At 43.0% G+C, this 26,663-nt stretch overlaps 1 protein-coding gene across 2 annotated transcripts in view; it reads right to left on the bottom strand.

The window, feature by feature from the left end:
* DIS3L2 (DIS3 like 3'-5' exoribonuclease 2) overlaps window positions 1-24,693 on the bottom strand; it is a 183,308-nt gene extending 158,615 nt beyond the window's left edge. Inside the window, exons 1-4 of one of the 2 annotated variants that reach the window (XM_063306304.1) lie at window positions 24,620-24,689; window positions 20,582-21,315; window positions 3,191-3,343; window positions 414-553 (exon numbers count right to left, since the gene is read on the bottom strand). In XM_063306304.1, coding sequence (XP_063162374.1) covers window positions 414-553; window positions 3,191-3,343; window positions 20,582-21,296 — 1,008 coding nt within the window. In that variant the 5' untranslated portion in view covers window positions 21,297-21,315; window positions 24,620-24,689. Of the gene's footprint in view, window positions 1-413; window positions 554-3,190; window positions 3,344-20,581; window positions 21,316-24,619 lie in introns of both variants that reach the window. The other variant, XM_063306305.1, reaches the window with a different exon arrangement.
* Between the last annotated feature and the right edge of the window lie 1,970 nt (window positions 24,694-26,663).

Here is a 26,663-nt window from a genome sequence, read left to right as displayed (position 1 = left end):
AGTTAGCAATATAATTTAATGGTTAAGAAAAGAAAACCCTCCTCGCTGTTTAATTTCAGTGAGAAAGATGGGCCATTTCTTTTGATTCTGATAGCCAGGTTGTTCTATCCAGCAAGTGAGAGTGGGAGCTTATACTGTTTTAAAATGTTAGCGCCTTTTAAGGTAAAACGGCTTTTCGTTTTGCTAAATTGTTTTAATTTGTGTATCCTACTTAAGAACTTCCATAAGTATAGATACAGCACACACGTGCATAAACATATTCCCTTTGGGTATAATTCTAAATACTAGATTCCAACTTAGTTTCGTCTTCTGCCTGCTCAATCACTCAGTATTTCTGGCCCAGCTTTAGATGATCAGACAAGCATTTTCTGCTTGTTTTTTGCACACAACGGCCCAGCCGAAGTTTCAAGCACCTGGATCAGGGTTTTCCTCTTCAGACCCTCCGATACGTCTTCCCTTGACATGTAGGCTTCAAATATTTTCTTTTGTGTGCGAGTTGTCTTACCCCAATTCTTTCTCTCTCCTGGAGTCGAGGAAGCAGCATGAGGGCCTCCTGAAAGCAAAGCCACCATCATTGCCTTCCCATTTATAAAGTCACAATTTTGCAAAGTTTAATGATGCAATTCAGATGTCACACCACAACATGTTTTAAGAAGTCAGCAAGCCAGAGAGGCTCGGGCCACATATCATGCTAAGCTCTGGTTTGCTTAACCATAATTTACTCAATAAACAAAATTATTATACCCCCTTTCTTCTAACCGTCAGCCTGAAAAAAGTTCTTGATCAGAAGACTGAATATTGTTGGCAGCTATTCTCATTATACCTCATAAAGGCATTGACTATCTACTGATTTTGCTAACAAACACCGCCCAGAGTCCACTGGAGCTGGGTAGCCAATAAAGAAGAAGGAGAAGAGGAGGAGGAGGAAAAGGGCAATTTTTATGATCATCAAATGGAATTAATGAAACTGCAAAAAGAGAGAAAAAAAGCACAGAATTCCTCTGGATGATGTAGACACTTTATATAAAGAATTTCTCATCTTACAGTTCTGCCAATTACATATCTGGAAGCCCAATTTTTAATTTGGGTTCTAAAGCACTGTTTGCGCCATAAAAAAGGAAGCCAGTGAGAAACAGGAAACCCTGGCGCCCAAACCTGAGGAACCCAAGCAAAGTTTTCTTAGAAGGATCCCTATATGGAGACCAACTTTCTAGAGAGGTGCAGTCTCAGTGGTGAACATTCAACAGCTGCTCTTCCAAGGGCGTAAAATGCTGGATTAGCGCAGAGAACAGTGGAAGACGTCCCACCCCTGAGAGCCAGTTGGGGGACGGAAGATCAGAGAAGGACAACGAGTGAAACAGCTGAGGAGAGAGTTCAGCCAAAGCAACAAAGTCAGGAAGCCAAGCATGAAGAGAAATGACAGATCACCTCTTTGAGAAGGCGACCTGGTCCAAATGGTGAGTCAGGCGGCCACTGGCTTGACTGAAACCTGGAACACAGGCCTAGATCCACCTGGATCCAAGACCTTCTTGGCACTGTTCCCTGCCCGCCCAGTGGTGGGAATGGGCAGTTGTAGTAAACATTATGGCTGACGGTGAGGTCCTCAGAGACCTATTGAGAAGAGCACCAAGGGCTCAGCATCGATCAGTTCAGTGGCTGCTATGGGATGAGCCGAGAGCACCAAGGAAGAGCGAAGAGTATCCCTCAGCTGTTGAAATGCTGATTAGCAGACCTAGCAGCAGTAGCAAGCAATCCTCCATAATTAACTGTAGTTTGGGTATAGTGTTTATTATTGGTGTTGAGTTCATTTATTCTTTTTCAAAAATCTTGGGTTTTTTATTTTATTTTTACTTATTTGTTTATTTTTTTTTCTATCCCACCTTTATTTTTATTTTTATAAATAACTCAAGGCGGCGAACATACCTAATGCTCCTTCCTCCTCCTGTTTTCCTCACAACAACAACCCTGTGAGGTGGGTTGGGCTGAAGAGAGGGACTGGCCCAAGGTCACCCAGCAGGCTTTCGTGCCTAAGGCGGGACTAGAACTCTCATACCGCGCCTGATTGGCTCTTGGGCTGAGAGAGGGACCGGCCCAAGGTCACCCAGCCGGCTTTCAGGCCTGAGGCGGGACTAGAACTCTCAGTCTCCTGGTTTCTAGCCTGTTGCCTTAACCACCAGACCAAACTGGCTCAGATTATACGGATTATAAGTTATTATCATTGACTTTTAATGCTGTCAGGGACAAAAGTCTAAACCAGTGTTTCTCGGCCTTGGAACTTTAACTCTCAGAATTCTCCAGCCAGCACAGTTCCCAAGGTTGAGAAACACTGGTCTAAACAATATGCTTTTTTTAAAAAATTAACAATGGGTGTCTTGGCCCAGATCAAGAATCCTTAGAAACCAATAGGGGCAGTTTGAAGGAAGCCAAACTAGATTCCTATCCCTCTAGAGCAGAGCCCAGGGATCTGTATCTCGTTCCAGAGATCCCAGGGAATTGCCTTTGCCCTCTGACTTATATTTTAGCATATTGTAGATGACTCCAGTAACCTGGAAAATTTGTGGAGCATTTTCCACCTAGATCACCTCACCTAAGGAGCTAGGAAGTATAAACAAAATGGGTTGATCCTTGAAAGCCCGATACAAGCCTTAAGGTGGTACAATCTCAAAAGATTCTCTTGGGCAGGCCGTAACATCCCATCAGTTACACTGAGTCAGCACCTCCCTACTTCACGTTCACTGGGACAAAGAAGTGTCTATGGATCAAGACCATGAAACTCACAGAGAAGACAGCCAGGAAGTACGGAGAGAAGTGGAAACGAAGGAAAGGAATGTAGAAATGTGTGGGGCAGGGGTTCTCTTCCGCTCCTCTCTGCTCTCTAATTTCAAGACCGTACGTTCTCACATGTTTCCTTTACAACCACAAGAACTGCCAACTTACTGTTGGTTGGGGAAATAGAACAAAGAACGTAAGTTCTGATGATGCCCAGTTTTCCACTAGATTTCTGCAAAGGACAGAGTGAGCTGAGCCACTTGAATTAAATAGCAGAATCAAAAAGGTACAGTTAGAAAGGAGCAGACTGCACGATCCAACACAACCCTATTCATGATATCCAAACAGTCCTAGCGCAACTCATATTTTATCAGTGTCTGAAGAAGCCTTTAAAAATATTATTTCGCTGCACGGCTCATACCTCTGGGAGTTCCTAGATGTCGGAGGTTCATTCTGCAATCCGAGCTGCTCACAGGGACAGCCTGGGATTCGGAAAGTTGTCGCCTCCTGTCCACATTTGGAGGGGCTCGTATTGATTCAGAGTTGTTTCTGGGCCTCGCCAAACCTCGCTTGTCTGCAGGGGGAAGAATCAAAAGACAAAATTCTCAAACTGGTGGGCAGGGCAGACAGTCTCTTCCTGAAAATAAAAAAGGCCTTCTCCATCTATTCCTGAAGGCTCTCCTTCTTCAACGTTATGCTGAGTTCAGAACTTCTGAAAACGACTGCATGTTACCAGAGGAATGGCCCACGTATTTGGATGCAAGTCAATCCCTCCAAAATCAAACCATGAGTTAAAGTCTGTCAACATGCCTGCGGTGGGAAGGAGAAGAGTTCTTCCTGGGGATGGTTAGCTCCATAGAATTGCCCTCTTTGCTTGCGGAGAGAGAGAATATTTTAGCCATCTGGATTTTATTATATTTTAACATATTTATATATTTATATTATTGATATTATTGTATATTATTTATATATATTAGGATTAAATGTTTTTATTGTGAACCGCCCAGAGTCCCTCCTTGTAGGGGAGATGGGCGGTGATAAATTTGATTGATAAATAAATAAATAAATACATACATTACAAAGGCTTTATAATGGTAAAGGCACCTAACCTAGGTTCATATGACAGTTCCAACAGAGGGATATGAGGGGTGGGTGCTTAGAACCCCCCTTTTCCCCCACCTTTCTTTAACAGCCCATTCTCAACTGCCAGTGAAAGGTGCCCTTTCTCTCTGCCCCGCCCCTTCCTGGCTCTCCTTGGGAGGGGTCTCCATCCTGCCAGCAGTTCCCCAGGCTTCATGGCCAAACCAACCAGCCAGATTCCAGGGTTGGGCTGGCAATAACCCCAAAGCACAAGCTGCAGCAGTGGCATGCAAACATCTGGGGGTGGCAGGACCGAAAGCCACCTTCGGTAATTCACTGGCTGCAAAAAGTGACTGCCATCTAGCAGTCCTCCAGATTATTGCATCCCTGATGTGTAAGTCATAACTCTAAAACCAAGCAGTTTATATTTTAAAAAAGGGGGCGCAGGGAAGAGGACAAAGAAATGGGAGGGGTCCAAACAAAACAAAACAACCCTTTGATTTAATTTGAAAAGACATTAAATCTAATTGATGTCATTGACTCCCAGGTGCTGAATAATTTTCCACTTCTGTCACAGCAGAAAATTATAATTTGATGGCAAATTTTAGAGGGGTTTTAAGATAGCTCCCAAGATCTGGGGTATTTGTGTGGTATAAGCATCCCTGGATCCTAAGGCCTGAAAAAAGGCCCCCTCTAATCTACTGTCACCAGGGGGAAAATGGCATGTATAAAAGGTAAAGAACTTGATCCTTAATCTTCCATTTTTTGATGTACAAAATATCCAGGTTAATTCATCATCACAAAGTCCTTTTTCACAGTGCTTGTCTGAATATTCTATATGCTTTTCTATACTTTGTATTTTAACTGTATTTTGAAACTTCAATAAAGTTCTCCTTAAAAAATTGTTCTTCTCAAACTGTTCTTTTCCGTGTTCATTCTTACCTTCCTTTTTATTTTTTTTTAAATAAAACTTAAAATCTACCATTTCCAGATCTACCATTCTGGAAATCTATTATCCCGAGTCAGGTATACAGGTGAAAACTAACCATCCATTGTTTAATATGAAAGAAATAATTATCTACACGTTCAACAAACAGTGAATAACTTGCAATAAAAATATGGGCAATTTTGTTCAGGGGATAATAGGTGAGGAGGAGGAAGTAAAACACTTTATGACAGACCATCACTGAATCTCATGATGTAATTTCTTCGTGTTAGAAGCAATTCCGTAAGGGATAAAAACTTGGATTTTGCAGAGCTGGGGAAAGGGGGCTTCAGATTTTCTGCAATTTTTCCCGCCAGTAGAATCACAAGTACTTGAACCTTCTCTAAAATCTAAAATCCCACCCTGCTATGGTCACCCAACCCATCAAGGACTGCTTGAAAGGGAAAAAAATCCAGAATGCTAAATAGCACCTGCTAAAGGTTTCCTCCCATCATGCGCTCCAACAGGAGGGGGCTTGATGATGAGTGTTCTTTGTGGGGATGCACCTCCACTGGAACAATTTGCCCCCCACAACCCCTGATGGTAGGGAGAGTGGAAGGCAAAAGGAAGAGGGGCCGACCAAGGGCAAGATGGATGGATGATATTCTAGAGGTGACGGACTCGTCCCTGGGGGAGCTGGGGGTGTTGACGACCGACAGGAAGCTCTGGCGTGGGCTGGTCCATGAAGTCACGAAGAGTCGGAAGCGACTAAATGAATAAACAACAACAACATGGTCTTCCAAAGGCTTGTAAAAATCTGGCTTTTCCAGAAGGCCTTTGCGGGCTCTACAATAGTCATTGGCACATAAATGAATTTACTTAGGAATCTGCGCCTTATCATAAATATTGTATTTTTTATTACTTTTGTATTCTCTACATTGCGTAGTCAGTTTGGGACTGAGGCAGTGAATAAATCTCATGAACAAACAAACCAGAGAGGAAGCCAATCAAATATTCAGAGAGCAGCACAGAATCCTCCCTCCTGGTGCCTCCCAGTGCACTGAATTTCAACTACAAGCATCTCCAGCTAGAAAAATCATCATCCACACTGATTTGGAAGGACACAGGCTGTTGGCCAAAATGCATGGAAGCGGTAAGAACAGCTAAATTCACACAACCAACTTTCTTCACTTCGGCGACTATCATGGTTCCTCCTGAGACAGGCAGCCTTTTCCAAGTTAGTAGCCTCTACGTGCTAACTGGGAACTATGAATGATGTCCAATGTACCTCCAGGTCATCAGCTTGAGATGGACACACCACAACACTCTCAGCTACTGTATTTTGGACAAGAGGGCTGTGTGGAACTGGTCCTGTCCTCTAAGAGGTTGTGTATCATCCACTCTTTGCATACAAAAAACACTTCTCCCAGGAATGGCTCGGCAGTGAGAAATTTCCATATGGAGAGCATGTCTGTTTTTCTTGCAGCTGAAGAACGGAAGACTACCATAAACTTTGGTTGGGAAGCCAACTGCTACTTGTACCTCGATAGGAAGTGTTGCCACCTACACATACTGTTGAATATTGTTTCCTGCACAGCAAAATAGCCTGAAGCAAGCTGAGGCTATAATAACATTTTCCAAACTAGCACCTTCCAGATGTGTTGGACTTCAGCTCCTGTCTTGCCACCAGTAGTCCAGTAGCCAGGCTAGGAATATGGGGAGTTGTCTTCAGAAGGCCACCCGTCTGGGCAAGGTTTTCACAAATTATAGGCTCCCTCGTTTCCATTTTTGCAGTTGTAAAAGGGGTGGAGAAGCAGAAACTCATAAATATCCTGGAAAAAAAACACTACCAGTTCCTTCCCCACCCTTTCAGGTATCACAAAGTTTGGAAAAACCATCAGAAAGTCTTCCCCATGAAAGACTTCCCTACATTTATCCCCCAATGTTCTTTCTCAAACACAAGGCTCTTGCTAACTTTGGCAAACAAGTTTGGGTAATCTAGCCAGGTTCATCACCTATCAACCTTGTACAAGCTGAATGGATAAAACCAAATTTTGTAATTTTTTTTTTTTAATTTATAAATAAATAAATAAATTTTTGTAATTGATGGAAGTATTTATTTTTTTATCCTGTGACAATTCAGTTCTCTTCTCCTGATTCCTTCCTCCATCTTCACAGAAAAAAATGTTCAGACCTATTGCACCTCATAAACTATTCTCAAAATCTGAAGCAAGATCTTTTTTTAACACCATGGGAAATTTCTGCAGAAAATATTTGATTGAATGGACCCTGAGCTCACCTGGTTTCATTCTTCCAACCCCTTTCTCCAACCCTTCAGCTTACTTTATGCAAGGGCCAGACCATCTAATAAATGGGATGGATAAAACCATCTTCAAAAAGCATGGCTGAACTGAGAAATAAACAAGTGGTGAACTTCCAGGGAAGCAATGATGGAATGAAGATGGCTTCACTTTTTGTGTAGCCAATGACCATGGCAGAATGAGGAGCTGGCAAACAGAGTGGCACCTCAAAATTCCTCCCCAGATAAGGGGGAGGATGTGGGATCACCCATAAGTGCTCCATACAGATGCTCCCCCCGAGGAGACCATAAAACAGCAGTCTCTAGCAGGTTTTAGAGCTCTGAAAGCTGAGGAAAAGTCAGCTTTGCCCATACAAACACATAAAAATGGGTTTACAAAAGGAGATAGAAGAGGGTACAACTGAGAATCTGGCTTTTTTGGATATGGATTTAAAATGACAAGCTACAAGAATGATATGGAAAAGGATGTTACACAAGACTTACAAATGAAACCGGCTGATGTCTTGATACTAAAAGGGACACAAAAATAATAAATCAGAAGAATGACTTGGACAATTTTCTTATCTTTGACTTACAAAAGAGATGTGTTGTATTCATGAAGGAGTTCTTGAGAAAAGACAAAGAGAAAATGAAAAGAAATTGGCTTTTGGGACACTATTTGAAGGGAATAAACATCAAGATTTTTAAAGGCAAAAAGAAGGAATATAAAGTTGGTTTATTTGATCAAGGTTAAAATATATATTATGTTCTTTCTAGTAGCTTTTTATGGGTTTTTCTTGACCAGGACTGAATGACAAGGCTTTAGCTTATAGATAAGATATGGGAAGAAGAGAATGTGTTGTATTTTCAGAGAAAGTAATAAGCTATGGTGTTAAAAGGAAAGGATTACAAAATCGGCTTATTTAATTAAGGTTAAAATATAGATGTTATTTCTGATAGGTGTTAAACTTGTGAAGGAGTTTCTGAGAGGATACAAAGAGAAAATGGTAAGAAATTAACTTGTGGGACACTATTTGAAGGGATTAAATATTTTTAATATGTTGCCATTTCTGGTAGCTCTTAATGGATTTTTCTTGATGGTTCGAATGATGAGGTTTTAGATTTGTTTATAGATAAGAGATTAGACATGGAAAGATGATTTTGTTTTATTTGTAGAAAAAATAAGTTACTGTGTTAAAAGGAAACAAAAGGAATATGAAACTGATCTGATTAAGGTTAAAGTATATTTGTTGTTATTTCTGGTAACTCTTAATGGACTTTTGCTGATTAAGATTGAATGACGAGGCTTTGTTTATAGATGAGAGATGAGATATGGAAAGAAGAGATCTTTGGTTGAAATGCTAGAGAAGATAAGTTACTGAAATTGTTTGTACTTGTCTTGATGACGGAGGCAGTCATTTCTTTATACAGTATACCTTTTTTCCTTTTTCTTATTTTTTTTTCTTTCCCCCTTTTTTTCTCTGAACTTTTCAATTTTTTTTACTTTTTATATTTTTCTTTGTATTAGTTTTTTATCTTTGTATTTTTAAATGTTAATAAAAAATTATTAAAAAAAGAAATAAGCGGCCATTTTTAGATTTTCGCAGGTCACTGAATCTCAAAACAAATACGCAGAAACCTCTTGTGGGCAGATAATCAGGAAAAGCTAGATGATGATAAGGACACCCGAAACTCCTAGTGTGAATTTAAGGTTTCTCCAAACATAACTGTGCTATTAACAACAGGCTGATGTATATCAAGCAAAACATCATTCTGCCTAAACCAGGGTTTCTCAGCCAGGGTTCCATGGAACCCTAGGATCTCACAAGAGGTCACTTGGGGTTCCCTGGGAGGTCACAATTTATTTTAAAAAATATTTCAGATTCAGGCAACTTCACATATAAGAGGTAAGTTTCATTTTTATTTTTAGTTTAAGAACACTGTTAATGCATATATTGAGGCCTACACATGAAACGAATACAATAATTTTGTAACCTCTGGCCTATACTTGAGCCTGAATGTGCAGGGGTTCCCTGAGGCCTGAAAAATATTTCAAGGGTTCCTCCAGAGTCAAAAGTTGAGAAAGGCTGATCTAAACCATCCTTCCTCCACTTCATGACCGTCAGATATTTGCAGCCATCATGGCCCTTGTTGACATCCAACCCCATGGCTGGAAGAGAACCATACCGGGGACAACTGATGTAATCCATTCTGCTGGCTGTGACAGACAATGTCTCTCCTCAGACTCACTGAGGTCCTTCTTGGCTCTGCTACCGGAGAACCTTTCAATGGGGTTGAGGTTCTGAAATTACAACAGGGACAGCTCCCAGTGCAAAGCCACAACACCATGATTGGATTGCTCATTGACCCCAATTCTAGTTGGCCAACCACATCTTCCTGGGAAACCTTCAACCTTTAAACTGACACGCAGCTTCATCACTACTTCAACCCCGAGACACAAGGAGCTAAAGTCCGTGAGAGAAAGGAAGGTGGTTCCGCGCTCATTCACAGCCTCAGGACTGAAATGCTGGCTGTTTTTGTGTGTCAATGAACTTTCGGCTTGTTTACATTATGGTTATTTATGTCTTCAAACCAGATCTCCCCTGGAAAGAGGAACCACACAAGGGCACTAATAGTGGTACGTGACTTCCCAGGTAACAGATCTCCTACCTACTACCACACCATATTCCCACAGTTAGGTGACAGCCCTGAATTGTTCCTGTTGATTTGTAACCCAGTTTGGTGCAGAACTGCTTGAATGAGAGAGAGAGAGAGAGAGAGAGAGGACAGTCTCCCACCGTTTATTAAGTTCTCTATCAAAATGCTCCCATCCACCTCTAGTCCATAACTACAGATGCAGCCAAAAGTCCCCCTCCACTTTTTCCCAAAGAACCCCAATTTGCCAAGAAGTACGTTGAAACTGACACAAGAAAACGGCATCCACAATTCTTTATTCCATAGTCCAGTGTTCCTCAACCTCAGCAACTTTAAGATGCATGGATTTCAACATGCTGGCTGGGGAATTCTGGGAGTTGACATCCACACATCTTAAAGTTGCTGAGATTTATTTAGTTTTATTTTATTTATTTATTTATTTACTATCCCGCCTTTATTATAAAATTTATTATTTTTGTAAATAACTCAAGGCAGTGAACATCCCTAATGCTCCTTCCTCCTCCTATTTTCCCCACAACAACAACCCTGTCAGGTGAGTTGGGCTGAGATGGAGAAACATTGCCATAGCCCATAGAGCAGACACTCTGCTTTTGACGTATGACATAACATACTCTCGTAAATGGTCAAACAAATGAAAATGGCATGGACATACTTATTGGTTCCCCTTAGAAGTTGAAAGACATCACTGGATTTTAGTGATCTCTCAAGCAGACTATTTACTTTAATTAGTATCAGAGATGTCTTCACTCTCATAATCAGTCACTCAGCCTCTCTGAATGAAGAAAAGTACTCGCTCAAGCGTTTTGTGCCGTTGCGTGCAGCGCAGTGAACATGGACAACAGAAGGAACAGCGGAGAGTTGTCCAAGGAGGGAAGGAAGAAGGTAACAGCCAAGCATGGTAAAGATCAGGGCTACAAAACCATCTCCAAAGAGCTTCATGTTCCTGTGATCACAGTTGCTAATATTACCAAGAGACTTAAGGACTATGGGACTGTAGCCAACCTCTCTGGATGTGGCCACAAAAGGAAAACTGACCCCAGACTGAACAGAAGGATAGTTCAAATGGTGGAGAAAGAACCAAGGAAAACTTCCAAACAGATCCTGACTGACCTCCAAGATCAAGGTACAACAATATCAAGTCGCCCGATTTGTTACTGTCTGACTGAACGTGGCCTCCATGGTAGAAGACCCAAGAAGAGTCCACTCCTGGAAGACAGACATAAACAAGCCAGACTGGAGTTTGCTAAAATGCATGTTGACAAGCCATAGTCCTTCTGGGAGAATGTCTTTTGGACAGATGAAACAAAATTAGAGCTTTTTTGGTAAGTCACAGCAGCTCTAGGTTCACAGAAGAAAGAAATAGAGGAGGTTCCAGATGGGGTTTATGGGGTTGCCTTGCTGCCTTCAGCACTGGGTACCTTGAATCTGTGCAGGGCACAATTGAAATCAGAAGGTTACCAAGTCATTCTGGAGTGAAACATAATGCCCACGGTTAGAAAGCTCTGTCTCAGTCACAGGTCATGGGTCCTCCAACATTTAGGAGAACTCAAGAATGATTGAAAAGCAAACATTGGACTGTTCTGAAGTGACCTGCTATGAATCCTGATCAGAATCCATAGATCTTCTATGGAAAAAGCTCAGACTCACAGTTGGGAGAAGGAACCCATCAAACCTAAGGCAACTGAGAGCTAAGAGTCCCCCTTTTTGGAGGGAGATGGGTGGCAATAAAAATTTGAATAAATAAATAAATAAACTGGACCAGTTTGCTCAAGACAATATGACAAACTGCCAGTTGAGAAGTATAGAAGTCTTACAGATAGTCCTCGCTTACTGACCACAATTGAGACTGGATTTCAGTTGCTAACTGAAGCAGTCATTAAGCAAATCTGACCTGATTTTATGACCTGTCTTGTGGTGGTCGTTAAGTTAATCACTGCAAGCATTGAGCGAACTACCTGGTCATTAAGCAAATCATGCAGTTCGCCATTGATTTTGCTTGCCAGAAGCCGGCCAGAAAGGTCGAAAATGGCAATCATATGACCATGGGATGCTGCGATGTGCATATATGCAAACTGGTTGCCAAGCACCCAAACTGCTGCAATGATCTTAAGTGTGAGGATTGGTCGCAAGTCACTTTTTCCAGCACTGCCATAAGTCCGAACCATCAGAAAAAAAATAGTTGTTAAGTGAGGACTACCTGTATTCAGAGCTACAGAAAGCCTTGATTACAGTTATTGCCTCAAAAGGGTGCACTATGAAATATTAGGTTGGGGGACCAATAATTATGTCCATGCCATTTTCATTTGTTTTATTATTTACAAGATTATGTTGAGTCAGTGTTTCTCAATCGTGGCAACTTTAAGATGCGTGGACTTCAGCTCCCAGAATTCTCCAGCTAGCCATGCTGGCTAGGGAATTCTGGGAGCTGAAGTCCACCCACCTTAAAGTTGCCAAGGTTGAAAAGCCCTGTGTTAAGTTATACCTCAAAAGTCTGCTCTATGGAATAAAGCATGGTGGATGCCATTTACTTGGGTCCATTTCAACATGCAGTATTTCATGGCAAATTGGGATTCTTTGGGGAAAAGTGAAGGGGAACCAATACTTTTAGCCATGCCTGCAGGTGTTTATACAGCGACCCTCTTGACATTTGTCCACTTGTATTCTAATGGAATTTTGCTGTATTCAGAATCAGATCACAACCTTAGAGATGAACTTTAAAAAAATGAAAGCAAGCATGCTAAGCTTTAGCTGGTAAAGCATAAGAAGAGCACTGATTTTACAAAAATCAGATAATTCCCCTTTAGATACCAAGTTGCTTTTAATACGCTGTCCCCAGTGAGGAGAGCTTCCATACCGTGTCCTGCTATTTCCTGCACAGAAACAGAACTTAAAAGTAGCGAGACCACTCACTGTAGGCGCCCCTTGCAAAAATCAAGATTCATGTGAAAAGGCAAAATATTTTGTGAAAATATTTTTGCGAAAAATCCAATCCCACTCGGATTTTATATTTCTATTTATTATTTTAGTGTGGTAGATGCTGATTTGGTAATTTTAGGTGTTGAGGTTTTAACGGAGTATATTATTGTACACCGCCCAGAGTCCCCCTCTTTGGGGGGAGACGGGCGGCAATAGAAATTTGAATGAATGAATGAATGAATGAATGAATGAATGAATGAATGAATGAATGAATGAATGAATGAATAAGCAAGCAAGCAAGCAAGCAAGCAAGCAAGCAAGCCAGGCTACGCATTCACTATGCTACAGCCTTTTCTTAGGATGACTTCCTAATGAGGAATTGAAATATTTTCATACAATATTGCATAGTAGAGAAAATCTACCATACATCTACGTGGGCATAGATATCTGTCTCCCAGCCACCAGCACACTGGGGTATCTTTTAACAGTAGTAACTGACAAAGAGCTGGTGCAGGTGAATTTTTATATTATGTATTATAAAGAATACATGGAGACGGAGAACTTTCCAATGCTCAGACCATGTTTCCAGGAATATCTACCTATGCATGGTTTTTAAACAACTTGACAAGCTCCAGCCCTATTTTCTAGATGGGCTGGACTTCAACTCCCAGCATATCCAGGCAGCATAGTCGCTGAGGATTCTGGGAGTCGATCCAAGAGACTGCAGAAATAACAGGTCAGGAATGCCCATTATAGCTCAGTGGCAGAGTGCAAATTTTCTTAGTTTCTTAGACAGACCCTGCTCTGCTTGCAAATCACAGAGAGCTTCCAGCCATCGGGGTTTTTATCATATTTATTTTATTGTGTATTATGGTGTTTTATAGTTTTATATTTTTATTCATGTTTTATTGTAAACCGCCCAGAGTCCCTTTTGGGAGAGGGGCGGTGATAAATTTGATTAATAAATAAATAAAATAAAAATAAATAAATAAATACTTTGTAGGCAATAGTTCCCAGGTTCATCTTGGTCGATTCTGCCAGATCCCTTTTGAATTGACCCAGACAACCTGGGTTCACTGGATGGTCCAAACTTTGATTCATACCCTGCGCAAGAAAAGTGGAAAGTCACAGCTTTATAATCAGGTTTAAGGCTCAACCTCCTAAGTGCTAAAAGGATATGTGGCCTTACTTAAGAGAAAGTGGTCAAATTCAAACTCCACAGAGTGTTTAATTAATGTTGATGCACTGGGGTATGGTATCAAAGAAACAACCACAGCAAGCTGTACAAACCACACCAAATAACAAACACAGATAACATGATCCTCAATGTGAATCATATCAGGTAAACACAAGTCCTAGAAGATCAAATGTGTTTGTTTTATCTAAATAAGGTGAAGGATCAAATGTCCTGCTGTCTTGCAAAAACAACACAGATAGTGGCTCACTGCTGGTTTGACAGGAAGGTCTTGGGCGAGTTTAGGCCAAAGGCCACCCAAGCATCCCACATCAAGCTCAGATGCAACATTTCTTTCAATTAGGTCATCTCCGTTCCAACACAAACATGTGGCAGTGGCTACTGATAGTCCCAAATGTCCTTAAAGAGGGACCTGATGTATTCATGGGAGCAGACTGATTTATCAATGTCATTAGTCAAAATGGCTATGAAGAACATCAGTGCTTTGAAGCAGTGGACCTCTGGATCAACACAGAAATGGAGGAGCTTCCTAGAAACTGGATTCTAGACCAGGCAAATCTTCAGTCTGATCCAGCCTGGCTGATACATGTTTACTTAAAGCCATATTCACAGTGATCTGGTTCAGATATGATTATCCCAGGCCGAGAACTTGATTTCTGAAGACACATCTTTGAAAAATCTGAGGTCGTGGCTACCTTCTCTGGCTCCTTCTCAGAGATGGATCTTTCATATCAGGAATTCTTCAGGTGCTCTAGTCATATTAAATGAAGAACATGGCTTGTAATGCTAGTTCTGATAAGAAGCTACTCCAAAATCTTGGTTGGCATGTATCTAATATGAGATCAGTGACAGCAGCTGAAAAACCAACAAATGCTTATTTCAGTGACTTTCTTCTAAAACTGCTGCCGCTTATTTTCCTTCTCACAGCATCTCCGTTCAAAAATAATTGACCAAGCTACCTTGTCCATTGCTTGGAGCTGGAGGGAACCAAGGGATGCTCTGCATGTGCAATTATTAGTCTGTTGGGAATTACAGGTGCAATATTAAAAAAAGCAACAGTTCAACACTGCTGCTCAGGTTGTTATCTGCATCGATTACGATTATTATTGATACTGAGGGCGATATAATGAGCAGCACGTTTAATAATTAAAAACACCTCCAGCTGATGAAAAGGCACCTGCAATTAACTGGAACATTTTCCAAATGACTCACCACATTAAGTCAGAAAAACAAAGACTTGGCAGCATCTTGATAAAGACTTCTTTAAAGTCTTGAGGATCTCTTTTTACCATGATTTTTTTTTTAATTTGGGGGGGGGGAAACATTTTTTTTTCACTTCAGGCATTTTATAAAAGAATATCAGGTAGCCAAAAACTTCTGTAAAGAGGCACTGCCTCAAACAGGAATGAAACAGCCCTCGCGGTAAGGAGATGCATGGCATGAAAAATAAGGCTGTGTAACTTTTTAAGAAAATACCTTCCGCAGCACACAAACGATGGACTTCAGCAGCACCCCCGGCATCTGCCCCAGATATCCCAAAGTCTCCAACTAGCCAAGTGCAAGCGAGATTCACAAGGGCCAAAGATTCTGCTCACTTTTGGCAGCTCGAGTGGGATTTGGCCCCCAAAGCATTTAGTAGCAGGGGACTAAAGGTTTATCCAAACAATTCCCGCGCTCTCGCAGAGCGGCACAACATCTGCATTGGCAGGGAGGGATGGCGGCGCACCAGTGGCTCTTCAGGACTCTCTGTGAACCGGCTCCACCCTGCTTATGACCCACAAGCCACCTTCTCTCCCTGCAAGCTGCCTGCCTCGAGCGCCGGGTGCTTCAGTTTTCTGAAAAGGTGCCTCCTTCCCTCTTTGTCCAGCTGCCACACATTTGCCACCCCCTGCTCCCTGCAAGACACTGTGAAACACTTCCCTTCTCTCCCTGCACTGAAGGGAAGGCCCGCTGTGCTATAAAAAGATCCAGAGATGCCTTAGAATGGACTTCAGGGGGAAAAAGAAGAAAAAGGAAAACATTGTCAAAGATATTGCTTCTTTGCTATCTTTGGACAATCTTTGGGAGAAAACAACTGGAGGCAGCTCTTGAGAAACTTCCAGGAAAAGAAAGCAGATGGGGCGATGGGTCTATCTGGGCACAGGTGAAATCAGCATTTCCATGGGAACAAAAGCTCCCTTCTGTCTGGGAAGGGATGGTGGGGGTCAACGGGCTCTGCAGGACAGGCCATTTTTTACATGTTTGACCTCTGAGTGACACGGTGTCATGCGCTGCCTCCCCCTGAATAACAATCAGACACTGGATTCTACTCCAAAAACGTGTGCGGAGCAAGGAAGGAAAAAAAGAGCATTAATTTATATTTCATTCTCGTGGATGAAATGGGTTGCTTGAAGCAACTGATTTGCAAGTGTATTACTCTTACCACTGTAACTGCCTCGAGTTGAACGAGGCAGGCAGGCCGGAAGTCATGGTCAAGTAAATGAATGCATGGACTAAAAACAGTTACTGTGATTATTCCCCATGTGTTTACTAATTTGCCTCTTGTTATAAAATAACTAACACCATTCTGACAGGTTGTTTTCAACCCAGAAAGCCCTGGGACTTTTTTCCGCTCTTCTTTGCATTCAAAGTGATTTTCATCTTGAGGGCAAATTCGGTCTCATCCTACACCTTGCATGAAAAACTCCAGCCTCCCTAGGAACGAGACTCTGCTTTCAGCGAGGGCCAACATTTGAACCTTTTCCGCTTACATTTTGCTAAACTAGTGCACCAATTCCTGCAGAAATCTTCAAAGCCCAGACCATGTTTTCTTTACAATTATTTTTCGTTCCACATGACATTGCTTTTAATAGCTAGATATGGAAAAGAAGAAAACTTACTGTGCAGCCCTGTCTAGAAGAGAACTTACGTCCTTCTCGAGGACTTTGAGAATGTCTTTGCAAATGCCTATCCTGATTTCTTGATAGGAAAAATTCCAAATCCTTGTACTACATGTGTTGGGCCCGTATCAAGATCAAGGGTCAACATAGTAGGTTAGGAGAAGATTAGATCCTGCTCTTGCACAGGCTAGCAATTTTTAAATTCACGCAAATTGTCTCTTGTCCAGACAACCAAATTTTGGAAGACTGGCCCTTCCTAGTACCCTCCTGCTTCCCAGAGCAGCTGTTCAGGAGGCTCCAACTGACCCACTGGCAAGGCTTGGGGCTGGGGGAAGCAAATGACAGAAAAGCTTCTTTGAGCACTTGAGGAATCCAAGCCAGTGCCCAGGCTGACCCTGGAAAGGAACCTGAAACTCACATTAGCTAAAAATAATCCCTAATTTGCTCAAAAAACAATGCATTTCTTTTTTCTTTTTTTGGTGCTGGGAAACAGCCTCCTCATTTCAGGATAGTCTCAGCTGCCAGCCTTATGGTGGTGTATATGCACATTCATAATAACGCAGGGCAACTGCTGAATGTTGTACTTGATCACAGCAGGATATTAATGCACTAAATTAACAAACCAACCAAGCCGGTGCACTATTTGGCAAAATGTCCATAGAGAAGGAAAGTCACAGAGAGCAGATCTCCACCCCCTGCCAGAGCTTCTGCAAATCATTGCCAATCCCAACTCCGGTTTCACACTCACCCAGCCAAGTTAGATTGCCTAGGTTTTCCCAGGCACTTAGAGCTGTCCAGGAATTCAAATGAAAAGAAATCCAAAATCTCAGAAAAGATGGGTGCAAATGCAAACAAAACAGATTTTGAGCCAAACTGTTGCTTTAAAAAAAAATCCAGAAGCCATAATTTAGAAAGTACTAGACGGATAAAACTAGACCCATTCAGCCCACTTGCAAAGCCAGCACTTCAAAAACTCACAAATATTTATCTGTCAAGTGCACAAGATCTGCTCCTCGGCTTTAAAGCAAACTCCACAAAAACTGATGCATGACCGCTCATAATTGAACAAAAGTGTGCCATTTCGCAAGACCAAAGTGTGTTTATTTATAATTAGATCTGCGTCCCAAGCTACAGCGAGAGCCGTCACCATAGTTCAAACAAGTCACAGATGACAACATGTTAATTTTACCGGATTAAGCCATCACAAGAAGCAGGTTCTTTGCTCAAGCAGTATCCCAAATACCTTCCCACAAAGACCAGCTTTTGTGGACATGGGAAAAAGCTTTTTATTGACAGGATGGGTTGACTGTAAAGCAATCCATGTCACCAATTTAAATCCACCAGGAAAAAAAATTGAACTGTATCACTCAAATTAATCACTTTCTCATTCAAATATTTGGGCAGACTAATTAATTGCCAAAATTATTATAACATACCTTCTTGACATTAAATCAGGCTTGTAGGTTGCCCGGGAAAAAAAATCTAAAATATCTAGTCATATAGGCCACAGATTTCTTGCACATCCAAATTCTATTGCTTAGAGATGAGATTTCTGTGGGGATGTTTTGTGGTTTTGGTTGTTTTGTTTTGTTTTTTTGCTGTAAATAGAGAAACTTATTTAGCAGACCAAGGAGGGTAGAAGGAAAACTCTCCACAATAGCATAATAAATCTTGAACCAAGAAATTACTCATTTATATATTAGGACCTTTTTTGGAAATTTGTACTTTCTATGCAGTTAATGAAATCCAAGGTCCCTCCTCCAAGGGGAAGATGGGCAGCAGCAAAATTTGATGAATGAATGAATGAATGAATAAACAAACAAACAAACAAACAAACAAACAAATAAATAAATGTCTTTTCAACAAGAAAACCCAAATTACAGAATTCCCCATTTTTTCGCTGAATCTGAGTAAGACTATTACAGCCAGAGGGCTGGAAAAAAAATAAAGATGCTGTCAGGCTGAGCTGCTGGTTACACTTATGCAGCTTTTTTTAAAATATTTTTTTATCTGCCTTTATTGTTTTTATAAGTAACTCAAGGCATTGAACATACCTAATACTCCTTCCTCCTCCTATTTTCCCCATGACAACAACCCTGTGAGGTGGGTTGGGCTTGACAACTTTACCAAAGTGATTTCCCATTGCTGCTTCCTTGGACATTTTGTCTGCTTCCCGGCCTAGCTGACTGCCCTCAGACTTCCTAGTGGTCTCCTATCCAGGCACAAATGAGTGTAGCTACCAGGTACTAACCTGTACCTGCAAATGGTTTTGGGCAACTTAGAGCAGTGTTACTCAACCTTGGCAACTTTAAGATGTGTAGACTTAACTCCCAGAATTCCCCAGCCAGCATGCTGGAATGCTGGTTAGGGAATTCTGGGAGTTGAAGTCCACACCTCTAAAAGCTGCTGAGGTTGAGAAACACAGTGATCTCTAGAGATAAAGATAAAATCACTGCAGTGCTGCTGTAGTTGTTGGCTGTTACCAATTTTTACTATGCTTTCAAACTGTTGGTTAGCTGCTACCTGGAAGAAGGCTGCTGCTTTAACAGGCAGAGAGACTGAATTTTTAAAAAACGAATGAAAGAGATACCGTGAGCACTTCCCACACCACTTTAGCTAGCTTTTATTGTAAACCGCCCAAAGTCCCCTTTTCGGGAGAGATGGGTGGTGATAGAAATTTGAAAAACAAACAAACAAACAAACAAACAAATATCAAGGCTTAACATTCAGGAGCACTGAAGACACTAAAGGAAGCTAAACATGCATCCATCTCACACCCAGATTAATCTGTCCAGTTGACTCCCCAACAGAAAGTCACAAAACCCACGATGCCCCACCCAAGCCAAGGTGAACTCGTGAAACTGAAACTCCTCCACGCAGTTCAACTGTCTGCCTACTTAAAGGAGAAGCAAAAGTTGTAAACACGTGAGGCTGCTCTGACACCCCTTGCCAGCCAACTGGAAAGGTGGAGCTCGTCACGTGCAGAAGCTGCCAGACAGTTTCTGGGTTCCTGTCCTTCTTTGACCTCTAATTTGGGGATGGTGTCTTTAAAAGACACATTATTAGTGCCTGCAGACTTGAAATCGGGGATCTATTTGCAAATGTGGAGTCCCTGGTGAAGACCAAGGACTCCACAGTTCAACCCTGAGCTATAGACATTCTCTTTGATTGATATTTGCATATCTGCGCATCAACAACATTCCCGGTCATCTGCCGGTTCGAGGTGAAATATCATTAATATAATTGATTTGCTCAGCTATGCATCTCCACATTGGGTCCACTGGGAGATGTGGTGGAAGTCACATCCTGGAATTTGGAGGCTGTGAGGGGCTGTATGGAAAAAACAGACTTAAACGCAACCCAAACCAGATGGAGTGGCTGCTGACTCAGAAGCCAACTGATTCGAAGATCCCACCATCTTTGGCTCTCAACGGGGTTCTACACCTCTGACTGGATTTAAATCCCACCTTTATTTTGTGAAATTCAAGATGGCATATGTAATGTCCCCACCCTGTATTTTCCCCACAACAAGAACCCCAATCTCTTTCACCAAAGATGTTACAAAGCTGTGGTTGTCTGCAGGGCTAAAATAAGAGCAGGTGCTTGCCGGCCATTTTGAGAGGAATCTCTGAGTCCCGCATTATTCCATCATCAGGCCAGGACTGATGGCAGATTCCTCTCATTCCACCAGCTCAGGACTCTCAGTCCTAAGCAGCTCTCAAGCAACCGCGTGGTGCAATCACAGGGCAACAATGGGGGGGTCACCAACTAGGCCTTTGGGGGCCATGGCTGCTCACGCACACAACAAACCCTTGCAGCTATCTGAGACATAATCAACTCACCATACATCTGCCGAGGCGGTAAGAAATTGGTGTTTGCTGAAGGTTCCTCCATGCTCAGTTGTCCTGCAGGTGGACAGACACCAGTTCCCTCCAGGAGAGTCAGAGGGTTGCTGCACTTGTTTCTCCAGAGCTCCTCTTTGTCCCTCTCTCCAGAGTTAGAGGTCTTCTGCTGAAAGGCCACCAGTCTGGGCAATGCCTCCTGGCCACCCAATACAGGCCTGGTTCTTAAGAAGCCTGATGGATCTCCATACTGGTTAGGAGGCACATCCTCCTCTTCTACCATCACCTCCTCTTCCTCCTCCTCCTCTTCATCCCCACTCTTCCCAGCACCAGGATCTCGTTGATGGTGTGGCTGCCTGTTGGCCACACTGTCCTCTTTGCTCCCACTCAGCCACTCAAAGCTTCTCAGGTCTGGCTGGGAAGATTGCAACGTTCCAGCAGGTGAGCCCCTGGCTGGTTTCATCCCGTTCTTCATCAGCGCTTCTCTCACGAGCCCCCCTTTCAGGGACAGCTCCACCTCAGATCCCAGGTCCTGAAAGAGGTTCTCTTCCAGCTGCAGCTTCTGAGCAATGTGGTTCAGGTAGGAACGGAAGCGGCCACTGTGGTGCTTCTGCACAAGCCGGGCATAAGCATTCTTGTACGGGGGAGCAGGCTTGCCAGGACCTTCTCTCCCAGCATGGGCAGGAGCGCCTCGGACACACCCTTGTGGTTCCATATTCCCAGAATACTACTGGCTGTAAAGGAGCACAGATATAAAGGTACACCAGGGCGGTATATAAATTTGACTCTTTTTTAACCTTCAGATAACAATTACACAGCAGAAGTATGTAATTAAATGCAAGCCAGCAACAGGCGAGGTATTAAACTGAGACAGGAGGCCAAAGGATGTTCTAAACATTATTTATTCTGATTCTGTCCCTCAGTCCTATCTGAAGCTCTTCTGCCTTCTTGCTCCCACACCCGAGGCCTCCCAGCTTGCTGTGTTCACACATCTCCCCTAAACATGATATAAATTTAAAGAAACAAAGAAACAAACAAAGCTCCTGTCCTGAGGCTCTGTGAAGGCTTCTTTCACTTCTATTTCTCCCCTTCCTTTATGGCACTTGGGAAAGGAAGGATCATCCCAGGTACCACACAGAAGAGCTCAAACAAGAATACCAGCCCAGACTAACTGGAATGCTGCAATCACACTGGGCGTGTTTGTGTGTCTGTGTGTAGCAATGGTCTGGAGGTACTTCCATTTTTTCTGTAGTTTTGTTATATTATATCAGAGGAGATACACTGCTGAGTGGAGAGGAATAATCTAGCAGCTACCTGCTGATGACCTGGAAGGAAGACAGGTTCTTGAGCTAAAATATCTCCATCTGCTCGCTTTGCCTCTAACAAACGGAGCCAAGCTAGACAAAACATGACTTTCAGGTGCTCAAAAACAACAACATCCTCTCTTCTCCAAGATATGAATAACAGTTTCGTCACGAAGGGTGGACCTTTTCTCCCACATGGCAAGCCTTGCCAGCTGAAGAGCCTGATTCCCACGGAAACATCACCCTGCGAGGACACTTGGCAGAGGAACTTACAGTCCAGACTAGGACAGAGGAGGCAGAAGGGGAACTGGGGTTCGGTGTACTGATTTTACACTCACAAAATTTCCTACCTTTTCACAGCCAGGACTTGTTATAATTATCCGCTAGGAATAAAATCCAATAAACACACAATGCAGGAGGCCCCACATTTTTGCAGCACCCCCACCACAGCAGGCGAGTGGAACGCACCACTCATCCAGATCCAACATGAGACAGGGGTGGCTGCAGGTCTTTAATTACATGCCGGCTTTATCATTTGTAAGATGCTTGGTATTAATATTAAAAGGGGCACAGAGATGAGGAAAATTGGCTTCCCTTCTTCCTGCTCAACAATCTGTCAGTGACAGGTTTATTCTTCAGGCTAGCTCTCTCCTTATACCCTTATCATCTCTCAAATCAACTATTTTGATTGATTTGCAAGAAGCTGGAAGCTTGTTGATACATCTGGACCTCCCCCCAGCAAAAACACTAAGATTAGATTAAAACACATACAAACACACCCTTTTCTCAAGCTCTGAAATCCTCTGCAATAAAAAAAATACAACCGCCCAGGTAGCAAATTAATTTTTAAGAAAAACTTAGGTTATATGCTCCAACAATAGGGGTCCCTGCAGAGAAGGTCAAAAAGCCAAGATGGTGGCCACTGAAACCCCACCCCCTTTTGACACTTGTTCATCATCTTAATAATTTTTTTTTATCGTACAGCACAGCCATTCGGTGTTCATGCTGCTTTTTAATTGCTGGGAAATCCTTGTGAGGACTAGCAGCCAGATGTGCAGGCTATTTAGCCATGACTCATGCTAAGAGAACCCTTTTAAACAGCTGCTTAATAAAAGGTTCCTCTTGCAAGAGCAGTGCAACAATTGAAACTGCTACAGTATTTGAAGAGAAACAACTTACTAAGAGTAAAGACAGTGGCTTTTGCTCCTCCCTTTCAGCTTACTTAAATCCAAATTGCCTGACAATTGCCATATATACTCACGAATATGCCAAGAATTTTAGGTTCCAAAAGACACCCCAAAAATTTGATTCAGCTTATCCGCGGACAGAGGTCAGATTTTTTTTAAGCCCGTCACAGCCTTAAAATTGTGTGGTTTTATAAATGAGGACGCAACAGTTTGTAGTTTACTACCTGTCACTGTGGTTAAAAATTCAAGGGTCGGCTTATCCACGGGAGACACATTTTTCATGGTATTTTGGTTGAAACTTCAAGGGTCGGCTTTTTTGCAATAATAAATGGGTATGGAAGGTAAAGCCCAACATACCTATGGAGCACCAGGTTGGAGAAGGCATGAATAGAGGCTCTCATTCTTAACACCAAAAGTATTCATATTAATTGGAACAAAAGAAGAGCCTTCATAAAAAGTAAAACTGACAACAATTTACTGAGGGCAGGACAACTAAGGAGCTTTCCTCCTTCATAGGCTTTTATTTTAATGACTGGTGAGTATTTTTAGTTTCATCTCCATACACTATTCTTTCTATAATAAGGCTAGAAGAAGTCTCATTTTCTGTTTGTTATTACATACTCCAGGCCAATCTGAGGAATATTATGTTAATATCATCAGATAAGAAAAGCCTTATTATGCACAATGTAACAAATAGTTGACTTCTGCTCTACATAAGTAACATTTTCATATTTATTTCATCAATCTTTGGTCACGTATTAACGAATTATGAGCATTTATGTGGTGCTGGTCCTGGGCTGCCATTTTTGTTGGAATTTTTTAAAACATCACTATGTTTGGGGGTGAATTCAACAGCGCTGATTTAAATTGGGATGTGCTTAGCTGTGGGTTGTCTTATCACGTATATTACTGCTCTAACTGCCCTGTGTCTTTCAACAGGGATGGCATATCTGTTTTTCTAATAACTAAACAACATAACATTTAAACCTCCCTCCAGGTCACCTCCTGGCCCCAAAGGGCCACATGCATGTAATTTCCTTGGCAAGAATACAGAAAAGGTTAGCTACCAGCCCCTTCTGAGATTGTTTTTCCTGTCCTCCCAGCCTAGCCCAAACTCTGGGATTTCCCAGTGGTCTCCCCTCCACTTCCAGCCAGATCCAACACCATTCAGTTTTCAAGCTCAGCTGGGTGCTACCACCTAAGCTGCCCTGGATTTTGGCTTGGTTGTGTTTGCACGTGGCCCATATCCATATCCCCTAATTTTAAAGATGCCAACGGGGACCGTTGGAGCGAAGGGAAATGGGGGGGGGGGCGCCGAGTGGGGTAATAATTCATGAGGGCTTTGGGTGTCCGGAGCGAAGCGAAGAGGCAAGGAAGCCTGCGAGGGGTCTCGCCCCATACAGCCTCGCCTGGCAGCCTAGCAGGGCTTTCCCACGGCGAAGGGGCGGCGTGAGCAGCTCACCCCCGGGGGGAAGGAAGAAGGTGGAGGCAGGGTCCCATTTTCCCCACCCCCAGCCCCAACGAGGCAAAGGAGCCCCCTCGCTCACCTCCCCAAACTCCGCACTGGCCTCAGCATCGGCTTCACCTTCCCCACTTCCGGCTTTCCTCTCCTTCCGGGTCACGCGGAGGTCGTTCTACGGATGGCGGCAAGGCCCCAAAGCTCCTGGGGAGCGAAATCGAACTCTGGCGCTGCAGCTGCCCTTGGCGGGACGGGCTGGTTTGCTGGGACGGCGCCGGGGCCGCGCGCGCGCGCGCGCCTCGTTGCAGGGTTTTCCCGTGGCGCTCCTGGTTGTGCAGTGAAAGCAGCCGAAGCGTCGGTCGAAGAGCTGTTACATACATGCATACATACATACATAATATTTTAATTGCTTTCAACCAATTGATAGCCTGCTTTTGATTAAAGCTTGCCAGAGCATTTTAAAACCGAATGGCTTTAAGCTATCCTCAGTGACGTGAGGGAGATGCCGATGAGAGGGTCCAAAGGATTTGCTTTTCTCCACTTTTTTTTTTCTTGGTCGTATGCCTTTTCTCAAAGGGCAGGTTGCAGATGCATCAAATAAATATCAATCCTGCTAACTGCTCCAACTGCCAGTTGATCTGGAACGACAGCTGGGAAGGGGAGAGATCTCCAGCTGTTGTCAGTGGGGGCTGCAGAACACTGCTTGATTTGATTGTTGTGTTAAACCAGAGTTAGTTGGATAAACTGCAACTGGCTGCATTTGCATGGTGTGTTATGCTGTAAACCTTGTATGGATTCTCACAATGCATGAATCCTTAAACACAGATTTCTTTGATTGATTGATTGATTGATTGAGTGCCATGTGCCATCAGGTCAGTGTTGACTTTTAGCAACCACACAGATTTCCTCCAGGATGATCTGTCCCCAAACTTCAGGTCTTCCAACTGAGCCCCTCCCCCTTGCAGCTGAGTCCCTCTTCTTCTCTTTCCTTCCACCTTTCCCAGCATCACAGCCTTTTCCAGAGAGCTGGGTCTTCTCATTATGTGTCCAAAGGAGGATAATTTGAGCTGTGGAGTCAGATGTTTCCTAGTACGGTAATGAAATGTCTGCAAGCAAACAGCCAAGCTCAGAGAGCAGCCTGGTCATTTCTGCCTGGAGTGAGACCTCTGGGTTGATTTGTTCAATGATCCATTGCTTTGTTTTCTTGGCTGTCCACGGTATTCTCAAATATCTTCTCCAGCACCAAAAGTGTCAATGCTCTTCCTATCCTGCTTCTTCATAGTCCAACTTTCACTTCCATAGAGTGTCACGGAGAATACCATGGCTTGCACAGTTCTGATCTTTGTAGGTAGAGACGCATTGCGGCATCTGAAGATCTTCTCCAAGGCCTTCATGGCTGCTCTACCAAGTGCTAGTTTGTGGCGTATTTCTTGACTGTTTGTTCCTTTACTGTTTTTGTTGTTTATTCGTTTAGTCGCTTCCGACTCTTCGTGACTTCATGGACCAGCCCACGCCAGAGCTTCCTGTCGGTCGTCAACACCCCCAGCTCCCCCAGGGACGAGTCCGTCACCTCTAGAATATCATCCATCCACCTTGCCCTTGGTCGGCCCCTCTTCCTTCTGCCCTCCACTCTCCCCAGCATCAGCATCTTCTCCAGGGTGTCCTGTCTTCTCATTATGTGGCCAAAGTATTTCAGTTTTGCCTTTAATATCATTCCCTCAAGTGAGCAGTCTGGCTTTATTTCCTGGAGGATGGACTGGTTTGATCTTCTGGCAGTCCAAGGCACGCTCAGAATTTTCCTCCAACACCACAGTTCAAAAGCATCGATCTTCCTTCTCTCAGCCTTCCTTATGGTCCAGCTCTCGCAGCCATATGTTACTACGGGGAACACCATTGCTTTAACTATGCGGGCCTTTGTTGTCAGTGTGATGTCTCTGCTCTTAACTATTTTATCGAGATTTGTCATTGCTCTTCTCCCAAGGATTAAGCGTCTTCTGATTTCTGATTTCCTGACTGCAGTCAGCATCTGCAGTAATCTTTGCACCTAGGAATACAAAGTCTTTCACTGCTTCTACATTTTCTCCCTCTATTTGCCAGTTATCAATCAAGCTGGTTGCCATAATCTTGGCTTT

The sequence above is a fragment of the Candoia aspera genome, chromosome 6, assembly GCF_035149785.1.
Source record: "Candoia aspera isolate rCanAsp1 chromosome 6, rCanAsp1.hap2, whole genome shotgun sequence".
In the NCBI taxonomy this organism is placed as follows: domain Eukaryota; kingdom Metazoa; phylum Chordata; class Lepidosauria; order Squamata; family Boidae; genus Candoia; species Candoia aspera.
This window is presented reverse-complemented; position numbering and strand designations above follow the sequence as displayed.